Here is a 22,677-nt window from a genome sequence, read left to right on the forward strand (position 1 = left end):
TCGCGTATCTCCGTGAGCCAAAATCACCCATATCCAAAGTTAAATCTCAAGGTACAAGAGGCCTGGCCTCTGAGTCCCCTCCCAATCTTGCAACACTCGAGCCAGGCTTGGAGACTAAAGATGGGGTTACGTTCAACTGCTGTTGCCAAAATAGCCTACATTTCTCTGTCTCTTTTTAATGTAGTTTCGCAGGGAAGCCCAGATACCTTGGCTAATGTCAAAAGACAGGGCCAAGTCAACAGAGTCATAGATGAGAAGCGACTCAAAGGGATGGAAGGCTACATGCCAATCCCTTGGGGTTCACAGAGCCCTGGACAATAGCAGGGAGGCTGTAGGAGCTGGGAGCTGATGCTGACCCCTTCCAAGAGAAGAGCTAGGCTCAAGCTATGGGCCTCTCTGCCTGCTGCTTTTACTCTGGGAACCACCAAGAGTTGCCCAAGCATCTTTCTTCCTACCGCAACAGCAGGAACTTCCTACGAGCCCACCAATAAATTCCTCTCCAAATATATCTGAGCCTGAACAACAGCAACAACATCAGACAAGCACTGGTTTTTCACTTTTAAATAGTGACTGCCAGTCTCCTTCCACTGCTAGGTTCACCCACTGCACAGACCGTTCCCACAGCCAGCTTCGTCTCCAACATCTTTTTGTGCATGTGTAAGGAGTCCTGCTCAGCAAGGCGGGTGCATTCATGCCTTGTGTGTGGGGAAAGAGGCATGATGCAGAAGAGCATCTCCAAGAAGCAAGAAACAGGATGGTGCTTCTTTATTATTGCACATTTTCCTCATTATTTTGTTCTAATTTGGCTTTCCTGGTACCTTCTCTATTCAATAAAAGCCAAATGCAAACCCTGTCCCTTAATCTCTGCAACAGCAGCTCACTGCTGAGAAAATAATATAGATGTAACTTCCAGCATCACACACTTTCTTTTCCATTTATATGCAAATGCTGACCTTTCACCCAAGCTGTCTCAAAGAAGTATTTCCTTAAAAATGCAAATAGCATGTTGCAAGTAGTTATTCTGGCTGAGTCTTTCTTATATTATTATTATTATTTCTTTTAACCTTACCAGCACTGTAAAAAACAACTGCTAAACTACATCCAGTAATAATTACTTTTCATACCAAATCAAAAGCCTCCGTGGAGCCAATGTGTCGAAACATCAGCAGGAGAATTCGTTGCAGATGGATTTTTAGAGACAATTTCGGATAAGCGCATCTTAGGCGAGCAGGGAAGGAAGCAACTCCAAGAGGCGTTGCTGATGAGAACGATCCAATGGCTAAGGGTAAAGTTACAAACACGTTTTTTATCTTGCAAAACCTTTTGCGTGTGCAGCTGACACACATAAGCCCTTAGGAAGCAGTTTTTGATGTGGACCTGTCCCCAGGTTTTCACTGCACTTGTCAGCAATAGATTTGTAAGTGCTTCATGGACTTATAAAGTGTTATGCTTGGGGAAACTGAGGCATCATAAAGGGAACTAAAATGACCTGAACTGCACTGCAGAGTTGGCTGAAAATGACTTTCCTATCGCAGGGAGGTTGCATGGGGTGAGCAAAGCAAGCAGAAGGGGGTCACAGCAGCAAGTCCCACGGCACCAACCCACTGAGATCGGTATTTAACAAGGACGTCCTCCTCACTTGAGGTGGTCTCTGAAGAGGTGAAAAGACCTCTTCTGTGCTTGTCATGTGCCTATGCTGTGCCAAGGGGCCCTGGTGCCATATTAGGACTTCTGGGGCTGAAGACAGGTGAGCAGCAAGGATGGTGGAGGAAGGGGTGGGGAAGGAGCAAATGAGGAAGTGACCACAGAAAGGGAAGACTGATTCAGAGAGGATAAAGCCAGAGGGGAGGATTTCAGCTCCAAGATCCCCCAAATTCAGCTTTGTTCTCTCCCAGCCATTGAAGAAGGTGAACCTTGGGGTGATCAAGGCTGGTGCAACCTATGCCTCCTCCTACCTGGTATGGCCACAGTCCTAAGGCAGCAGTGAGGCTCCTGCACAGCAGCCAGCTCTTGGCTCTCACTTCTGCCTGGTCAGCGTGCAGGTGCTCATTTCAGGGCATGTGGTTCACATGTGAGAAGGGTGAGCCTGCCCCACCATGAGTAGCATGCCAAGGGGCTGAAAGGAGACATCAGCTCTGATTCGACCTGCACGGTGCCTCCCATTTCAAATGGTGGTTTTAAACAGTCTATTCCCACACAGGGAGTGACCCCCCAGTACAGGCAGCCACCAGGCAACTCGAGTCAGACACATCGGCCCAGCACTGGTATTTGACACTAAGTGCCCAAGCCACTCCATCATCAATATGGAAGTCAAGGGAGAAGAGGAAAGGGCCTAAGCATTGTGCTTGTGAAGGGGGGTACAAGGGTACATGTTGAGGGAAAGCCAAACATATAAAGCCCCAAGGTGATAAATGAGGTTCTCCACATCCAAAAATGAGAAAAAGTGAGAAAAGCCAGCTACAGCCAGCATTCCCAGGACAGGGCAAAGGGGCATTAGCTCAGTACCTTTCTCTGAGTGGCAAATATACACTTCCCCAACCTGTAGGGAAAGCACAGAAGGAACAGGTTGGGTACAGACTGATCCTTCCTCTCCCATCTTTGTGTTATCAATGTAGCTGAAAATGACTGTTAAATTTCTTCTGGCCTTCAAAGCACTAGAAATGCTCCAATTCTGACTGTCACAGCCCAGGTGAATTTGAATCTGTTTCGGTACTTTACCCTTGGCCCATTGGTTTCTGGGTAAAAGCACAAAGTTGCAACAAATCCCCTTGGAGCTGCCTCAGTTTGGCCCATTGCTCATGCCCCAAGACGGGGCACAGGCATCCAAGCAATGCACAAGCAGCTGAACCTTTTGGTCCAAAGACCGAGGCAAGTCTCCCGGAGAGCACCAGGTGCTACAAATTGCATTTGCCTGAGCAGGTGGTTTCCTGCACTGAGGGTTTCTGTTGCATGAGACACCACAGCAGGTGAAGAGGAGAGGTTGCCTTTAAGGCAGCCGATGAGCCAGGGAACAGGCTGGCTGTTAGTGCCACTGACGCAAAGTTCGATGACTAAGTGGGCTACTTCCCAACTGCCAGCTTGTCTTTATGATATTAAGCCTTTTCTCTCTTCTGTCATATAAGAAGTGAAAACTTGACACATAAGCGTGTGTCATACGGAGGCAAATAGACAGAAGCAATAAGGCATAAAAGGATGTGAGATCATCGTGAAATAAGAAGTCCCTTGGGAAAACATGCAGCACTACTCAGTGCCCGGTGGCTCTCAGTGGTGGAGAGGGGCGATGTCTCCTGACAGCAACCCCCCCCCTCTCGCAGCACTGGACCTCCACCGGCACACAGCTCGGGCTCATGGGCACCTGCCTGGGGCTGACACGCAAAATGAAGCCTGTTTCTCCTCCAGCCTTTCCAGCGAGCACAGGAGTGGAGCTTGGCTGTGCGCGCTCCCGGGGTGCCGTGCTGCCTGACATGAAATGAGTCTATTAAAGCTGACCACGTTTATGGCCGAGGGAGAGGACAGCATTCAAATACCTCCATTAAAAACGTAGCCTCCAAAGCGGTGCGCTGATTTGCCAGTCGCAATGTTGCAGCCCACCAGGATCATCGCATGCTGAATGGTGCTTCTGCTGTGCGCCACTTAGTTAGAAACAAGGAGAATCATCAAATATGTTAACTTTATAGCCCTGCTGGCGCTGTTCTAGTGCTCCTGCAGACCCCATATAATTGAAATTAAATAGAGGCAAGTAATACCTTTGTCTCTCCTATTAGGCTGTACGGGAGATGACGCTTGCTGCTAAGCATGAAGCAGGATAACAGGCTACAGGGGGGGGGGGGGGGGGAAGGGATGGCAGTGGTGGCAGCAGCCTGGTGTCCTGCCAGCTGCAGTGTTCCCTGAGCAGCTTCCAGCCTCCAACCTTGCCTCGCCAGCCCTAGGAGCTGCGAGCACAAGGGCTGTCTCCAGAACCACTTGGGGAGGCTCAGCCCTCTGAGCCCCAGCATCGGTTTTACCCCAATGTGCATCTCCAGCCTGTCCTGCTGCAGGAAAAACCCAAGATCTAAGCAAGCAGTGCCCACCACATTAAAGGGATCGAGGAGAAAAACGAGGGGAAATACAAGTCCCTGGAAGGGCCCTGTCTTGGTATGGTGAGCTGGACCGATCTTGTGTCCCTCAGCACTTTCAGAGGGCACTTTGGCATCGACCCACCACCTTCCCAGGAAGGACTGTGCTCAGATCCATCTGATCCCATTTTTTTTCCAACAAGGTTGGAAAACTCAAAAAGCCAAAGGAGGTTTATGCAAGCCCATCTTCCCACCCCCACCCCACCCTCAGCAGCTATAGATTAGCTCATATCCCATAACTTTAAAGTTTACATCTCATCCAAGCCCCTTTCTCAACCCTTCTCCTTACAATAGGGTCTTCTCATTATCCTCGGAAGTATGCCCAGTTTGGGGGAGGGAGAGCCAGCAGGCCAGCCCACAAACCCCACAGGGACAGCGGGGACCTGCCACAGCTGCTTTGCCATTTCGGCAGCAACCTGCCTCTCCGCCAGCTGGAAAGTCTCTCCTTGACAGAAGAAAGCCGAAAGTTTCTGGGGGGAAGTACGAGAGGAGATGACAACTCCCTGCGCTCCTCCAACACACTGCAGGCAAAGTTAACTGTTTAGACTGTCATTTTTTTTTAAAGTAACAACATAGCTCCCAGGCACTTTTTACCAGAGCAGCTCTCTCTAGGAGGCTATTAATCCTCCCCTGTCACTTATGTTCTTGGAGAGAGCGTTTCTCTGGGCAAAAGCAGCTAGTTGCTCACTGACTAATTACATCAAAATATTGAGGGCAACAAACAAACCTTTAACTCCACTTGCCAGAAGCTTGTTAGATGCAAAGCTTCAAATTTATGGAGGAGATATAGATGCATCAGGAGGAGAAGCTGGGACTCCAGACTTGCTCCCGACTGTAAGGAGAGCGGCTGCCCCATCATATTTCAGAGGCATGAACTTTTTTCCTCTCTGGTTTCCGCAGAATCCCTTCAGGTGAGCTAATTTTGCCCAGGCTAACTTTATCCAGAATTTTGCCCCGACTGCTGCTCCCGAAGCCAGGCAGCTCCTCTCAAAATCCCCCACTAAAAATCCCCCACTAAACCCCCACCGTGCAAACCTCCACTTTGCAAACTAGATCTTTTCCTTCCCCAAAAACTTTTACCTGACTTTCAGCTAAAGTTCGAGCCTTTACTTCCTTTCCATCATCCCATTTTATGCATATGGCCTAGATCTTAACCATCTTTTTTCAGCTTAGCTAAACATATATCTCTTTCTTCGTAAAGTAATGCTGCCAACCCAAAATTTTTGCTGCTCTTTTCCGAGTTCTCAATCTACTAACACACTTCCTGTGACATGTAAAAGGCAGATAGGTAACAGCACGCTGGGAGGTTTCTCATGAAGTAAGCTCATTGCCAGAGCTTTCCTAGGGCTTGGACAAATTTTCAGAGATGTTTGTAGAAACGATTCCGGCCCCAGAGAAGTGTCGGCCTCAGACACCTGTCTGGAAACAGGCTCTGGTGTGCGAATGCCTGGATTTTTGTTTTAATTCCCTCCCTTTGCCTCTCAAAGGCAAGAGGCAGGGAAAGCCTGCCCGCGTCGGCCGGGGGAAGCTGCAAGCAGCTGCGGAGGCTGACTGAGCTCTCTGCCTGCCCTTGGCAGCCAGCCGGCAGCTCCAGCATCTCCTCCACCCCCTTCCTCCCTGTACAAGTTCATCTCTCTGGCTGTCATGAGTCTGCAATTCACCAGCACAAACCGTCTCCAAGTTACACCGAGGACCCAGAATAGGAGGCACGAGTGCCTAAAGAGGAAAGCCCAAGTCTACGTTTAGATGCTGAACTTGACGTTCTTCCAAGGGGATTTGGATACCCAAGCACTGAAACAAGTGACTCAAACACAAGCAGTGGCTTTGGCCCAAAGCTCTCAGCTGAAGAGAGCCAGGGCCAAGAAAGAGGTGACAAACTCTGGATCGGGAGTGCCTAAGGCCACGCAGGCTAATTAGAGCCAGCTGCTGAGGAGGTTTCTGTGCACCGCGGAGGTGTTTCTACATACAGGTAATTTGGTACCCAGCACAAGACTTGATAAGCTGTGCCTGGGGATCCCAGGGACAAGCAAAAGGCAGAGTTATTCAACCTCAAATTGCTGAGTTTGAAGGATTGTTTAAAAAAGTGCTCCGAGTGTCACCTACAGATTTTGCCAGCAATACCTTGGTTTTTAAATACTGTATACATAAAAGCTCCCCCAGGGACATCTCTTGAACATTATAATAATATTCACCAGGGGATCCTCCTAATGCAGGGTTTGAATTTGTTTCTGTTGAAAACACCTGACTCCCTCGCTCACAGAGAGCATTCAAGTAAATACGCCTGCGAGTCGCTGCCCAAAGAGACAATTACCGTTCCCCGCTTTTGTTCCCAGCGTTGATCAGAAAGGTTCGATCATGCCCATGACTTTCACAAAAGGAGCACGGGCCTGACTTGCGTATGAGGTCCTAAGAAAAGCCACTTGATTGCCAAAGGGTTTCAAGCAAAGGAACAAAACAGAAGAAACTCAAGTCTCTACTGCAGTTTATATTTAACTAGAGCACAGGCAGCTTATGCAGCAGTTTTGGAAACATATTGTCTTACAGCATATTGGATATTTGTATCTTAACAGCTCAACATTGATTTTTTTTTTTTTTATGTAAAGGAAGAGAGGGAAGAGAACTGCATGCCCTAAGTTGTGTTAGCTCCAAAGAGACGCCTGTGCTGCTTGGGCTAATGTTTAGAGTAATCAAAGGCGTGAACTCATGTATTATGTATGGGAATGAGAGTTTTCAGTCTTCTGCAAAAAGGAATCTCCAGCGTTTGGTATTTTGTTAGCATGCTGGCACCATATGGCTCTCCCCTGCTGATATTCTTTCACACCAGAACTTTATGTTCAGATGCTTTAGTTAATATTTTACCCAGCAAGCATAAACAAGATGCAAAGATTGCAGTCGACAGCAACCTTCTCTTAAACCATACACCCGTGTTAATAATGAAGGATGCTTTCAGTGAATAGTTTACTGAACACACGCCTGGCTCCCCACCTCCCCCCCTTAAGGGTCCAAGCTGGGCCATTTGCTTTTTCTGTGTTAGCATCAAACAAAACCTAAGCAGCAAACCCAAGAGAGACATTTTCATTCCCTTCCTACTAAGTTTTCTGGCTGGACAATAGCAGCACAGGATGTGCTCAGGTGCTGCATATGCATGATCTGTATTTATGCACAGTTTAAGGTTGAGTCTCTCCTCATGTTTCATTGCAAGATAGCTTTTATCTCAGGAAGGCAGAGTCACCTCTTCTTCGCTGCTGAGGTCATTGCAGCGTTCACCAGGAAGGTGCAAACCCCGCGTGGGAGCACCCTGCCCTGGGCCCTGCCTCCCTGCACGCACACAGGCGGCACGACAACACCGCCCGGCAACTAAATAATCCTGGGAACGTGGCACATGGAGATCGCAGGTTTTATAGCGGGTCCCTGCTCACCCCGGCAGTGCCCCTCGGGGAGGTTTCTGCACTGCTCCTGCGCCGTTCGGGGCTTACGACCGGGCTCCCCCCAGCACCACGGTAGAACAAAGATGTTGAGGCAAATTCGGGATGAAATCCTCGGCACGTTCCCTCCAGCCAGGCAAAGCTCACGGGCACGGCCTGCCGGGAAGTTTCTCTCAAGAGTTAACGCTAGATTATCCAAGCCGTACTAATGGTTTTGAGCGTCCAACTGACAGACTTTACCAATATTGTGCTCCCTCCCTGCCCCATTCTGGGCACACAGAATCACTTTGGAAAAGGGCAGCTTGGAGATTCGACTCTAAATGTTACATTTGGATTTCCTCCTTCCCTCCTCCCCCACCCTTGCCCCACAATATTCTTTTTATTCTGTAATATTCTTAAAACAAATCGGACCTAACAGATGTCTTTCAGCCTGCACTCTTATTAATGAGAATATTGGAAGAATGGAAATCAGGTCACAAATGTTTAATACTTTGTTTAGAAAGTCTTCAGCTTCTTTAAAGAGTTCCGCTAATCCCAACATGACAGATGTACAAGGCAGTTTTGCTTGGGGCAGATTAAAATTCTCGCTCTGATTTGCTCTTTCATTTGGTCTGATTAAAATAACATTGCCATTTTTTTTTTTGAAATGTGCTGACTTCAAAATAAAATAATAAAAAAAGAAAGAATGAAAAGTGACCACTAAAGGCCAGTGTGATCACAATAAAATCAAATGTATTATTGTTAAGATAAAAAGGCAACACAAAAGGAAGAGAGGGACAGAGCCCACACCCAGGTTAGTATTAAAGCTTTCTGTTAAAGATAAAAGGGGGACCTTTTCAAACTATATTTTTCCATTTGAAAGTGTTTATTAATCTATTCTGTCTGAAGCAAAAAGTTCAAATGAAAGACAAAGATCAAAAGTATTATAATTCAGGTGAAAATTACATTTTTTAATCTTTTTTTTAAAAACTACACCAAAATGAGAAGTGGACTATTACAGAGATGCATCTCTTCACTACTCTGCTGTAAAATCCTGACATGTGCTGGAAGTCATCCAGCTGCTCGGAGGAGGTGATCTCAGCCTCTTCAGCTGCACCTTTCCTCAACAAAACTGTGCCTGGAAATTCGCTGTTTGCTTTCCTGGCGTCCTTTCTTACCAGACCAGATCTCATTCCAGGCCCTTTCCTAGACAAGCTTTCACAGCTAACTTCATTTACGCGCTGGTACCAAACACACAGGGCGCCTGAGTCACGTATGGAAGCGCGGATTGCAAGCGATACACCAGGATGCTCCGATCGGATCAGCGGAGGAGAAGGTAGCCAGGCCGAGGACGAACCAGCTCCCGGAGCCAGCTGCCTCCAAGCCCTCTCAGGTCTGCTCGAAAGCAGCCACAGCTCCTCATGCTGGGTCACTCAAGGGCCCTGCGAGGCCAGTTTCATACAGACATTTCCTCCCCAAAGGCTCTCCACACACTTACCCACAGAGAGTTTTCTCTGAGAAAAAAAAAAAAAAGCAACCAACGATATCTGAAATATAGTCCCCAAAAGGGCAAATGCCAGGTCCTCTTGCTTAAAAGGATTAGATTTCACACTAAAGTACTATTAGTCTGAAACTTTCTGGCCCAGAAATCTTCTCTGCCCCAGCACTCCCAAGTGGAGAACAGCAGCAAGGCCTCACAGCAGTACTGTAGGTGTTAATAGCATCAAGGATAGAAAACTAGTTTTGTGTTACATATGTAGCCACATTCCCTTAAAACTCCAGCCCATGCCTGTTACGAGAGTCCACAGATAATACAAAATGCTTCAAATTTCCAAGAAGTCAGCCCATCCAGGGAATGTTTAGAGTTCAACACATGTTGTTGAGCATCTCCAGATTTTCACAGGCCAGAAACAACCTTCTCACAGCCCAGGATGCTGTGGCAAAGCAGCTACTCGAGAACTTCACGGACTCCCCTCTCCACGTGACATCCCAAGGCACTGCTGCCGTCAAGAGCTCATAAAGCCCGAGGAAACTGGAAGGGGAGTATACTCTAGAAAGCTCCTTTTCATCTGCTGTGTCTCAGGCCTGTCCCAAAAAGCCAGGTCACAGTGCAGCAAATTCAGAGGTCTACAAGAACAAGCACGGTGCTTTCAGAAAACTGGGCTATGACTAGTTACAAGCAGACCCGTTTCCATGGACTTACACACCAAGGTGGGGGAAGTTTCCCCAAATATATGCACACTAAGCACTTTCCTCCTCAACAAAAATAAACAGGGGTAGGGGGAAGGGGAGAATGTGTAATTGATTTTCTTTCCACATCTGGAAAAAAAATAGAAGGGATGCCATGGCCCTCACTTTTTGCCATTATTGATGACCTGGCTCCCAGAGTCCATGAGCAGAAGTCCCATATAGTCATTTCATCTAGGAGCGAGGTGCTTTGGGGGATTTCTCCCACCCCAGGAACTTATATCAATGCGTGCTTATCATCATGCTTCTTTATTCACATTGTGATCTCTCTTTTTTTAAGGGCTAAGCGGCAGCTGAAGTTTCTGCAGCCTCCAAACTGATAGAGTATTTTAAGACAGGGTGTTTCACATAAGCCTGCTTTAAGGATGTCAGAGACTGAGGCCAGCATTCACTGGGGGACTCTACATCGTGAGTCCGAGGGACATCAGCCTCCATGTGTATGCAAGGGAGCTGTTCTTTGCAGAACACACCAAAACCCACAAGGGAGGTGCAACAGCAGGGTGGAAAGGGGGAGGTTTCTTCACAGGGGCTTCTGCCCTGTCAAATCTCTACAAATAGCTGGGAACTGGGCAGGAGTTACTCCCACCCCCTTTCAGTCAGCAGCTATAGGGCTCCCTCTCACAGATGCAAATAAACCTGGGGCCTGAGGCCCACCTTAGCCACCCTCCTGGGGCTCAGCATCCTTGCCTACACAGCCCGAGGGTAAACAGCATTTGCACAACAAATAACTGCAGAGGATTTCATAGGGGAGGAAAAGTAATGCAAGGTGGGGTATTCCTAGCTCCCTAAGTTTGTGGTGTGGATCCTCTGCCTTCAGCTCCATGGTACAAGAAAGGGGAACAACTGTAAAGTGATGGAGGAAGGTGTCCTTCATCAACAGAGAAAGAGCTCTAGCAGTCAAGCTGCACAGTTAACGACTGTAAAAATAAGTCCTTCCCATTTACAAACTACCACACACATGCACAAGGAAAGGGAGACCAGGTACCACCCCCGCGTTGCCATTAAACTCCAATGTCTGACTTCCCAGCGGTAGCGCAATGCCTTCCCCCCATTCTCCCTCCCCTTCGCACGGCTGATTTCATGTCTTCTGGGAAGCCCAGCCCAGCCGTGGCGATTTCCCCTGCACGCTCCAGGCTTTACTGTAAACCCACCACTTCCCCCTCCTTGCTCTGCTGGTGGGTAGAGGGTCCCCCCCCAAACTTTCCAGTGGGGTGGATGCAAGTGCCCCTTTGCAAAAAAGGAGTTCCCTCTAGGATGTAAAAGGAAGATGTGTCCCTGGCCAGATAGGGAGCTCAGGACCATTTTGCATTGCCCCTATCGGTTTAAGGGGGCTCAGGCATATAAACTCTCCTCCCTTCCCCAAACGCCAAAGCAAGGGAGGAGAGTTTATACGCCTGAGACCCAAAAGCTATGTAATTCAGCTCGTTTAGGGTGCAGTACTTCATTCTCCCTTCTTCCCTCAGCCCTCCACCAAGAACCGAAAGATAAGGCTCCCCCCTTCCCCACCCAGGAGCCAAGTTTGGAGGTGGCACCCCAAAGCCGAGTCTTACAGGGGAAAAGGATGGGGTGGGGGTTGTTTTAAAAATGTCTGCTAAAATGGCAGCTGCTCTGACGCCGAGCTACGTCTTGCAAACTCAGCCCTGCCCTCATCATCTGATTGCCAGGAAACGGGGCCGATCCGCTCCCAGCGCCGGCTCCCACCGGGGGAAGCGCTCGGGCTGGGCGCCGGGGTGCAGCGCCGTGGTTTCTACCCCCTTCCCCCGGGGCTCTCCGGGATGGGGGGAGCCGGGGGCGGGGGGGGCTCAGAAACACAGCGGGGTGCGGAGGACAGGCTTTGCCTACCGGGCTCCGCGATAGCCGGCGCACCCGGGGAAGGGACAATTTGCAAGCAGTCGGGGCTGGCTCTAAGCTTCGGGAGCCCCAAACCCGGCAGCCCCCGAAGGGGTCTAAACGTGGGAGGATGTTTTTGCAAACCTCTCGCACTTGGTGCTGACGCACTTTCTGCCCCTTTCGCGCTTTCCCCGGCAAAGCCCCGGCCCCGCGCAGCTCGCCCCTGCCCAGCCTAGCCCGCAGTTTGCGCCTTTGGTTTGCTGAAGTCCCGACCCGAGAGAGGCTCGGTCCAGCTGCTTTATTCGCCAGCGTAATGACCCCCCCCAGCCCCCGGCTGGAAGGCACTCGGGCCCGCTGTGCTCCCCGTTTGCCCCCGCCTCTCCCACACCCTAGCCCGGGGCTAGGTTTAACCAACATGGAGAGCTTCAAAAAACAAAAGCAGGGAGCAGGGGGGAGACACACGCCGTCCCGACCCCGGGGCTGGTCCCATGGGAGTCTTTTGGGACAAGGAAGAGGGCACGGGAAGCGAGGCAGAGGGCTGGGAGGGGGGCAGCGCACCGAGGCTGCGCAACTGCCAGAGTAGCACCGTCAAGGGGAGAAGGAAAGGGCAAGTCTGGGCTGGCCTGGGGGGTTTCTCCCCGCTTCCAGCCCAGGGGTTTGGCCAAGGGGGGGGGGGGGGGAGCACCCGTCCCAAAGCCACCAATGCCACTTTCGCAGTGACCCTGAGCACCGCCTTCCCCCTCCCCCCCCCCAGAACCGGGCTACCCCGCAGCCGGGCCGAGCCCCGGCCCTGGGGACCCTGCGGGAGAGACGCCTCCGGGACAGGGCTTTTCCCCGACGGGACCCCCCCGAGCATTTGCTGCCCCGCTCGGTGCCGCCTGGCCCACGGCGGCCGCGCACCCTCGCGCAGCACCCCGGGGGGCCAGCACCCTCACCCCTCCGCAACGTCACGCCGGGACGGACCCGGACCGCCGCCCCGGTCCCTCCCCGCCCTGGGGACACGGACGAGCTACTAAGGAACCGCGCCGGGACCAAGGGGCGCCTCCCGCCCGCTTTTAGCAAAGGCATAAACCCAACTTTCTGGAGTTTTCCTACTCTTCTCGCCTTTGTTCCCTCGGATCGTTACAAACTTTCAAAAAATAAAACGGAAATAAGTTATCTTCGGCCTTCCCGAGGCAAGAGAAAGAGGCGAAGGAAAGGGAGAAGGCAGGCAGCTTTGCGAGAGAAAGAGTTCAAGGAAACAAGTTCCTCCGTGCAGACCCGGATTTCTCGGGCAGCAGGCGATGGTTTGTGCTTTGCAACATGCGCCTGCTCCAATCTGCGCCGCTCGGGAACAATAAACAGGATCATACAAAGAAGTGGAAAGGCGGCATCTTTGCTTCTGGTTTCTATGACAGCATCAGAGACAAACCAACTATAAACTCTAATTCCTGGATTCCTCCTCCCCCCCCCAACCCCCTTTTGTCTGCCATTAATTAAAGTGGCCATATGGAAAAGGCTGATAATAACAGCAGATGAGCCAACAAGAAAGAGGGAAAGGGAAGAGGAAAATAACTAAAAGTAGCGGTAGAGCGATGGCGAGATTTTGCTTGGGCATTTTGCGCTTGTTTGAAGCGGCTGCTCGGGGAGGGGGGGCTCAACAATAGCCGGGGAGAGCAGAGCGGCGGGCGCCGGGCGCCGCCGGCCCCCGCACTTTTGCGAGTCGTGGCCGTCCCGCAAAACGCGGCCCAGGCGCCTTGCCGGGGCCGGGGAGCAGCCTGCGCCCCCCGCCCGCGCACCGCGCAGCGCCCGCTCCGCAGGGGCGCAGCGATGGCCCGTGCCCCGGGCCCCCCTCGGGGCTGCGGCCCCGGGGAGCATCGCCCCTGCCCGCCGGCAAACTACGCCCCAAACTCCAGCGTAACTAGCTGGAGTCAATGGCAGCGCAGGCATTTCCTCAGGCACCAACCCCCCACCCCCTTTCCTTCCCCCTCCCCTCAATTTACCCACAAAACAAAACTTTTCCGATATTGATAAAGAGATTAGCCTAGTAAAGCCTCTTCCGAGCTAGCTAAAAATTAGAACACGCAGATTTCTGTTACGTTCAACGTAGAGAGAGCGAGCCATAAACATGGCACACTTCCCTTGTTCCTTCGCTACTATAAATAGAGAAGTCTAAAGTCAATAATGGGGGGGGGGGCTGCTAGCTGAAAAAGCGAACGCACTGCCCTTTGAACACGGCGAGCGACTTGACCGTGCACACGCAAGCCCGCCGCAGCCGTGCCCCTTCCGCGGCACACGCGCCTATGAAATATTTACGGAAAGAAAAACTACCTTCACTTCAGAGCAAGGAAATCCAAAGCTCGTTAAAAATTCAGGAATAAGAAAACTGCCGACTTGAGATACTGGCCTGTAGTTTTTGTGAGGCGCGAAGGAGGGGCGGGGGAGGCCGGGTGCCGCCGCGGGATCAGCACCTCCGAGAGCTCCGCGCCCGCGGAGGCGGCGGCGGCACCAAACTCTTCCCCGGCTCCCGGGAGCGTCTTCCGCTAGCAGCGCGCACGCTTTCCTCCTGAGCAACATCCACCGATCTCTAGGTCCACAAACCCAGCAACCATCCTCTTCCAGAAATATTCAGAAAGTTTCCCGGCTGAATGCGATGTTGTGCTTGCGTTTTTTTTTTCCTCCTCCTCTCCTCCTTCCTCGTCTTATTCAACCTCTTTTCAGTCAGAAGCATAACATGTCCACTAGCATCTCGCAGCGAGCGAGAGAGAAAGCGAGCAAAGATGGACCTAGGAACATGATGATCCTCATAAAATCCCCTCGGTTCTCCAGTGCAATTTTCAAAACAACAACCCAGCTTTCATGCTCTAAAGGCGAAAAGCCTGCGTCTGTTTACATTAAGCGTGTGCTCCGAAAGCCTTTTCCCTCTGTCTTAATCCGAGGGAGGAAAAAAAAGGAAAAGAGAAAAAAGAAAAAGAAAAAAGAAAAGAAAAAAGCCAGCATTATCTGCCTTTGTCAGCGAAAGAACATAATATTGACTTACCTTTCCCCACAGCTATTGTCTGCCCCTTTGCAAAATGACATCACGGAAACCAATCATGAAATTTGCATGGGGGAGGTTGTGGGGGGAGAGTTCTTGGAGGGCAGCCCACTTCCCTACACCAGTAACACGCGTGTAAGACGGGTTGTTGGTTTCAATTAAATATCTGATACTCCTTAGTGTGTGAACTCTTAAGCCTGCTAAAGGCAATGTCTCATTTACTTAATGACCGCTCTCATTAATGGAAATGGCACAGAGGGGGCTTGCTGCGCCTTCCCTTTGTAAATACACTACCCATGAACCCTTGGGGTTGCAATATATCTGTTTACTCTCTGAGGTGAAATAAATTTACAGTATAGCATCAAAAAGAGAGAGAGAGAGAGAGAGAGAGAGAGATGGAGCTGCTGACTTGAGTGCACGGAGAGTTGGGGCTCTCCCAGCCCCGCCAGCCCCTCTCGCCTCACACTCCCCCCTCCCCAAGACCTAGCAGAAGGTGAGTGATTTTGCCGGAGCTGATTCATAATTAATATGCACAAGGCTCGGGGCTCCTTTGATGGCAGGAACACAAAAGGACAGCAAGCGCTACAGTCGCCGTGCCGTCCCCCCCGCGCATCCCAACGCGTGGTACAGCCCAATAATTCCTAATAGCAGCAAGCAGCGAGTGACAGATGCCCTGGGTTAGCACAGCTCCAGCGAAAGTACTTTACAATATTTATTGGTGGTTAGGAAGATGACCTATCACCATAAAGAACAGACTGGGAAATTTATCGCCTCTGTGAACCTGGAAGTATTGCATATTAGCTGATATACATATTCAAAAGCAAGTGGTTAAAAGGTGTATAAATATTTTTTTCTCCTCTTAAAAATAAATGAGACAACATATTCCCAGCAGACATCTCCTCATCCCAGGAAGGACAGATCACGTCTCAGATGGTTACATTTTTGGCTTTGTGATGGGAAAGAGAATAACAGAAGGATAAGTCTTTAAAGAACACGATGACTAAAATAGTTTGAGGAGTGTTTCTAAGTGTATGTTCTTCCATTGCATGTATTTTCCTCCCGGAAAGAACTATACTTTCCGGGAGCTAGCACCGTCTTTCCGTGCAAACGCTTCTGTTTCATGGAAATCTGGCCACTCTGGAAAGAGGGAGCCCTCGCCGAGGTGGAGGAAGGCTCTGGGGAGAGCCCCCCGGCACCGCGCGGCAGGAAGGGCATTAGCACCTCTCCCCTGCTAGACAGACGCATTAGCGCTTCGATTGCAAGTTTTCGGAAGTGGTGGGGAAAAACATAGGCGTATTGCAACTACGGGGACGGGGCGGTGGATCGCCTTTCTGTCCAGCACTTTTTCTGCACCCACATGCCGTCCTCAGCAACATGGAGAAGATTAAGACTTGACTGTCATCTTCATTAAGATTTCCGAAAACATGCCGGCGCTCACAAACGGGCTGAAACCCCAGGAGCTTCCAGAGATGCTGGAGACAGAGCCTGGCAGGGAAAGTTGAATCCCGCCGCAGACGCGTTCTCCTGCCCTCGCCTTTGTGAAACTCCACCCCAGCGCACCCCGGAGCTGCCCGGTCCTTAGTCCCAGCAGAGTCACGGACACTAAAGCTATCCCTTTCTGGATCGCCAATCACCCTAATCAAGTTATGTACAGGCAGGAGGGGGAAAGCACTGCACATGTGTTTAGGCTGAAACCTCGATCAATTCGTAGCAAAACCAGGACACGGCCCCATGCCTTCCCGGCAGTGCAGACTTCAGCGAGTGTGGGCTGCAACCCCGTCCCATCCACAGACCATTACAGGAAAGACCGATTTTATTCCCAATTTCGGGTTACATTCGGGGAGGGTGACAAAAACTAATTTTAGACTGTTGAAGTTGCTTCGGAGATTCTTAGGATGCCTATTTCCATAGCTTGCAAGCCCGATGTGTTCCTAAACCATTAACATAAAGGAGGCATTCAGTGGAAAGTACTCCTGAAAAGCCGTTTTCTATCTTCTTTGGACACACCACGAAGACAGGGATATTTTACATCCTAAACCTTTGGCATTCAGAAATTCTATTAAACTCTTATCTGCAGGGAGCAGGCCTGGTGCTACACTGCATCTCCATTGTTCTGCACCCGCGATAGAATCAAAGGGAGGGACGGGAGGTTCAGCTCCCCTCTGCTAACAATGCTGCCTGGTGCTCTCCGCTGCTATTCCATTTAGCTATGCAATACTAAAACTTGAGAAACAAAAGCACAATGGATAGGTTGGAAAACAGGAGGGAAGCATGTTTACTGCTTGTATTTCCACATACATAGGTGTGCACACACTGCATATATAGGTATATACACACGCAAACATACCCGTGTCCGAGTATAGACTGTTTTTATTGTTGTATTTATTAACATACAATGCGTCTAGGAGCCCCTAAGGCATATCAAGCTGACAGCTTTGATATCAAGTTCCGGGCTGGGAGAGGGTGCCTGCCTTTCCTTTGTTTCCAAACTCGCCAGATTCCACCCTCTCCTCCCCTCAAAGCCTGCCAAAACAGTGAAACAGACAGAACCTTCCTCGGAAGTTTTTACTTATCAAGAAGTTTGGAAGCGAGCAGGCATCTATATCTCAAAGCCACAAGCTCCCTCCCTATCCTCTGAAGACCACCACGCCTGCGACCTCTAAAGCATCCCCCAGGGAGAAGCCTAGCGAGGCAGATGTAGGCAGCGAGCTCGGTTTCCGAGAGGGAGGCAAGAGCTCGGAGCCCGTGCGCGGCCGGCGGGGTCAGCACCACCGGGGCGGACAGCTCCGGCCGCTGCTCGCACCGCGCCCGGCCCCGGCACGCCAGGGGTTAACACCGCCTGTCAGGGTATTTTCTGGGCACTTTTTTCTTCTTCTAAAAAGCTCTTAGAGTCATTCTGCAGCCTTTTTCAGGGAGGAGATAATTATTTTGTGTTCCCAGGTCTGAAAGAGCTGCCGCTTCGCTGAAGGCAGTGATACAACATAGAAAAATATTCAAGTGTTTAGGTCTTTAGAGTGCGCAGGCTGAAACGGGTGTTTTGAAGGCCATCGATTGTGTAGCCTGCAGAACTGGATGCCAAAAATGCTTTTAAAAAGTAGATTTCTCTATGCTTCCCCTTTTCCTCCCTCCCCCCCAGCAATAGTTTTAGTTAAAAAAACACTTGAAAACAAACATAGTAAGGTTTATTTTAAACCTTTAAAGTTTAAGATTACTTTAAATAAAACTGTCATTACTTGTGTAAATACAGACATAAAAACGCTGAGCTGTATTTTATTTGCTTCTTCGAGATTCTTTCGAAGTAATTTAGATCTCAAACTTTATGCATTTGTAATTGGCATCAACTTCTCCGGTTACCAGCTGGGGGTGAAAGATTTTTTCCTTGTTTCTTTCTGAAAGCTTCTATGCAGATGGGCTGGCTGCCTTAATGCCTCAGACTACAATTAGTGCTGTTGTATGCCGAATAGAAATGGCCAGCATTAATATTGTATACGGAACAGCTGAAGGGTTGCGAAGAAACCTGCCCACTACAGGCCCCTGGCAGATGGAACAACATGCACAGGCACAAAAACTTTTAATAACCCTTTGCTCGCTCTCCGGCGCGCCCCTTCTCACTGATTTGGGCGGTTCCTTCCCGAAGGGGTAATGTCTTTGTCTAACCCAAATCTAGAATTCTTCCCCCCCCCCATCAGAGGGCAACATTTGGAGCCATCACGATCTCTTGCAATAGGCACCTTGCCTTATTTCAAACCTTCCTTTTGTGCCTCGATTAATACAGGCATTGGAACACACCCAGCAAGGGCACGAACCAACTTTATATTTGGTTCTCCTCCCCCACCAGCCATCCCCCCGAAATTATCCGGCAACGTGCAGGAGCAAAAAAAGCCCAAACAAAGCTGACCAGAAGTACCAGAAAAGAAAACTTTCTCCTCATTTCCTTCCCCCACCCGTCCTTTGTAATTAGCTGTAAACAGCGGCAGCAGTGACAAAGCCCCGTCGGACCCTCAGAGCAGCAGTACCGGGGACCCACACTCTTCTGCCCACACGTGTAGCTCTTTGCAGCTGAGCCAAGAGCAAAACAAGAGAGAGACGCTAGAAACTCACTTGCTAAACGCAAACACGAGAAATCTGCGGTCTGAAAGACGCGCAGAGAAGAGAATCCCTCTCCACGATGCAGTTAGGGGAGAAACCGCCCCAGAACAGGGGTAACGTGGTAGTTTGTGGGTTCGCAATCCCCCCTCGCAACCGAGCCTCTTTGTCAAGGCGTGGCTTGGGGAGAGTTAGCTCCTTGGAAAAGCAACGGGAGGGGGCTGAAGGAGGGCGACCCAGCAATCTCTCTCCCCCCCCACACACGCGTCCCCCAGCGCGCGGTTACGAACCGAGGAAAGTCCCGCAGAGCTTCATCCTTGCCGGCGAGCGGTGCCTGCCTTGCCCCGGCTGCGAGCGAGGAGAGCGGCACTCCCCGGAGCCACGGGAAGGGAGCGGGCAGCCGGGTCGAGCTTACTCCATCCCTGGGAAAAGTTGCCGTCCGGAGCAAAAACTTATGCGGCGCGACGGCCAATGGGACCTCGCCGCAAAATCACTGCGGCGCACTCGGCGGCCAATCCGCGGGGGCGGGCGCAGCGCGGCGCTGCCGGGGCCCCGCACAATAGCTCCCCCCGCCCCCGGCGGGGCAGGGGGCAAAGGGGAGAAGTGCCTGGGCGGCTCAGGGAGGGGGCAGCTCAGGGCCCCGCTTCTGTCTTTGATTAGTAGTGAGCCGAAGTGACAACATGCATATCCCGAGGAAGGGGGGGGGAGGGGGGGAAATACCCCCTCCATCAGCCCGAGCAACCCCAGGGAGCTCCATCCACCTCCTCTGTGTCAGGGAAATCCTGAGAGACACTGTTTCTTGTCTCCCTCCCCCCCTCCCCCCCAGCTCACCCCGGGGCTGAGCGGGCATGCTCTGCAGGCAGCCCATCACTAGGAGGGCCCCACGGCAGCCCTGCAGTAGGGCTGCTGGACCTCTTGCAAGCCCGAGACTGTTTGGAAATGCATCAGTACCATGATGGCCACACACCACTTGCTGTATGTTCTGGTCAAGTTCAGGGTGCACGGGGCAACAGAAAGGGGAATTGCTTCTGAGAGAGATCTGAAACGGAAAAGGACGGCCCTCTGTCTCAAAGGACAGATGGCAACATTGGACTGAATTGATCCCAGCTGGAGCAAACTGGCTATAGGCCAGTGAGGAACACTTTCACCGGCCTCCCAGATGGAAAAGCAGGGAACTCAGTTACCAGGAAATAATAATAATAAAAAAGAAAATTAATCAGAATTGTGTTTAATATGTATGATAGCAGCAAACTTTGTTACCTGGTTAGCCTGGAGAGCAAAGTGCTTTCTGTAGGTTGGGAGATCTGCTGCACCCGGTTCATCACCCATGATAAAAACAGGGCCAGTTCCTTCTGCGGGTCAGCCCTGGCCTGCAGTGAGGGGAAAGTGACATTTCTGAAAGTGGAAGAGAGGAGGGATTTCCTGGTAAATAAGTGTGTAAATAAGTGTGTTCGCAGAGAGAGGGCAGGCCCACCCAAGCCTCAGCTTAAGTAATTTGGGAAGTGGAAAGGGGAAACGCCTGCACTTGGAGAGACAGGTGGCAACAGTAATAAGGAGCTCTGGACAAAGCTGATATTAACTGAAAGGGGGTTGAATGCAACTTATCTCAGCGGGGCATGTCTATGCATTTGGATTATTTTTTATTTTATAAATATAAGGGGGAATGCAGTTGGAATAAAGGTCAGCAAAGAATGTAGAACAAGAGGCTAATTCACTCTTTGGTGCAAGCTCTCGGACTGAAGCCTCTGTTGAAAGCATCTAACTGCTTAATCCAGATTTCTTTGAAGGGGGAGGGCTGGGGGGGGGAGGGGGAAGGGAGGAGGGGAGGAACAGCTTTGCTAGGGTTTGGTGGGGAGGAGATAAGTGGCTAAGTGCACCTTTTCTTCCAAGCATCCATCACAGTCTTCTGCTAGTCTCAGGGAGGCTGAGAAATAATGATATTAAATAAAAACAAAAAGGATTGAATTGAAAATGAGGAGTTTGAGTCAATTAAAAGTGTAACTGTTAAACAGGTGGGCTTCTTTTGACATCTCTTTTAGAAGGATCTGAAAAAGCCATGCTCAGTTCAGCTAGATCATTCTCCCATGTTAGAAATGACCGAGGAGCTGGAACTGGGCCCTCAGTGCATTTACATCTCAGCTGCACAGATCTCTCAGAAGAAGGGGGTGTGAGACAGCCTGTTTAGGGAAGGGAAACTCTTCTGTCTTTGAATTAGCAGCTCTGTCTTTGCAGAATATTCTGTGCTTTATTGTTCCTTCAGTCCCCACCTTGGAAGATGAGAGGTGACATTGTGGGGAGCTCTGTGCTTGGAAAATGACTTTCAGAATTACATTCTGGCAATCTGAAACTTTCATTCTCTCATCTTCAGCCCCTTGGGGCTTTAATGGGAGATAGCAAAGCGCCTCTTCCTCCTCCCCTCTTTTCTTTTCCTTCCCTGTTCTCCTGCAGTTGCAGTGGCCAGAGATTCCGCAAGGTCACTTAACTCCATTGCTTCATGCATGCAGGAGATCTCAAATTAAGGTGTGTTGGGAGAAGCCTGTTGAGATGAAACAGCCCTCACTCAGCATTGGCAAGCAAGGAAATGAAACCAACTCACGATGGCTCCAGAATGGCTTACCTTCCTCACACATTAGCTGGGGGAAAAGGTGAAGATGTGGGGGAGAGTAAAGCAGAGTAAAGCTGGTCCGTCCTGAGTAAAGCTGGTCCATCCTGTTCCATCCTGGAAGCTCCTGTCTTTTGCATAGCAGAGAGAGCCCCAAAATGTTATACAAAGGTTGCTGCTGCCTTTTCCATCCCCTTTCTGTTTTCCACAGTCACTTCATACTGCTTCTCGGTTTCCCCCAAATCACTTTGCCTGTCCTCTACCAGTGAGGCAGAGCTGGTCCTGGCTCCCTCCATCCTCTGATCTTGGAGCACAGTGCAAAGACAGGGGAGCCTAATAGTTTGGGCTACAGGCTCACCAATGATGTGATCACATTTCTTCTTAGCAGATGCTTCTGGCCTTATTCCTGTGCAGGCATTAAGGAGAGCAGAATTCAACCCTGGAGCTAAAGAGGGAACAGAAAAAGGAAAGGAGAAAAATCATGGAAACTCCAGGGGTATCTAAATCATTCCCTGCCATGGGTCCTGGAAAGCCATGTGGCTCACACAGACAAGGACTGAAGAAAATACTATTCTTTTGTTGTCTTTGATTTTTGCTGACACAGCGCCAGACAGGGGGTAGTTTATTCGCCCATGCGTGCATTTTTGCATCTGAAAAAAATATATATCCCTAAGATGTTTCGCTGCATACCCCATCACCAACAGACTGTATTATACCTTCCTCATCGTAAACACTCCCCCCAGTCCACAAAAGCCCTGGCTTTTTCACAAAGGGGATATTTCCAGTTATCTGTTGACTGTTTGCTTCTGTCTTAAATCATTTACTCCACCCTCTCTCATCACTTTTGCCAGAAAAAGATGGAGAAGCAGTATGCAGATATTGTCAAGCTCAACTTGATAGGTACTGTCAAAACTGCCAGAGTGTGGTGACAATAAACATTTTAGCTGGCTAACAATTTGCTGCAAAAAGGGTTGACCCTGAAATCAAGTTCTGCTGTAATGAACACTTTGTCTCCAAATATTTGCATTTTCGCTGACAAGGTTCACTCTCCAGGAGATTTCCTACGCCCGTGAACAATCTGCCTTCAGATGAGATGGAGGATGAATGCGGTTTCCTGAGCCAGTACGTTACCCCACTGCAATGCGCGTGAGGAACTTGCACATGCCCAGAAAAAGGGGAGTCACTGCGGATAGGGGGATGCCAGAGCCAGGGGAGCCGTTCAGCTCCAAGGGTGTTACTTTACCTGCAGTGAGAGGCCCCTTTTTATCAGGTTCTGCACACACATAGGCCATGCAGGGAAGCACTCTAAACAGGCAATGCTGACAGCATATAACTGAAAGTAATGATTATCCTCATTTAACAGATGGGGAAATTGAG

General features: G+C 50.2%; 1 protein-coding gene across 4 annotated transcripts in view; it reads right to left on the bottom strand.

Annotated features, from left to right (window-relative positions):
- The window catches only part of MYT1 (myelin transcription factor 1), a 73,222-nt gene extending 54,106 nt beyond the window's left edge, over positions 1-19,116 (bottom strand). The window contains exon 1 of one of the 4 annotated variants that reach the window (XM_068912009.1): positions 18,989-19,116. In XM_068912009.1, the coding sequence (XP_068768110.1) occupies positions 18,989-19,013 (25 nt within the window). In that variant the 5' untranslated portion in view covers positions 19,014-19,116. Of the gene's footprint in view, positions 1-13,906; positions 14,941-18,988 lie in introns of those variants that run through there. The other 3 variants (XM_068912010.1, XM_068912008.1, XM_068912011.1) reach the window with 3 other exon arrangements.
- Positions 19,117-22,677: the final 3,561 nt, after the last annotated feature.

This window comes from Struthio camelus, chromosome 18 (genome assembly GCF_040807025.1).
Source record: "Struthio camelus isolate bStrCam1 chromosome 18, bStrCam1.hap1, whole genome shotgun sequence".
Classification (NCBI taxonomy): domain Eukaryota; kingdom Metazoa; phylum Chordata; class Aves; order Struthioniformes; family Struthionidae; genus Struthio; species Struthio camelus.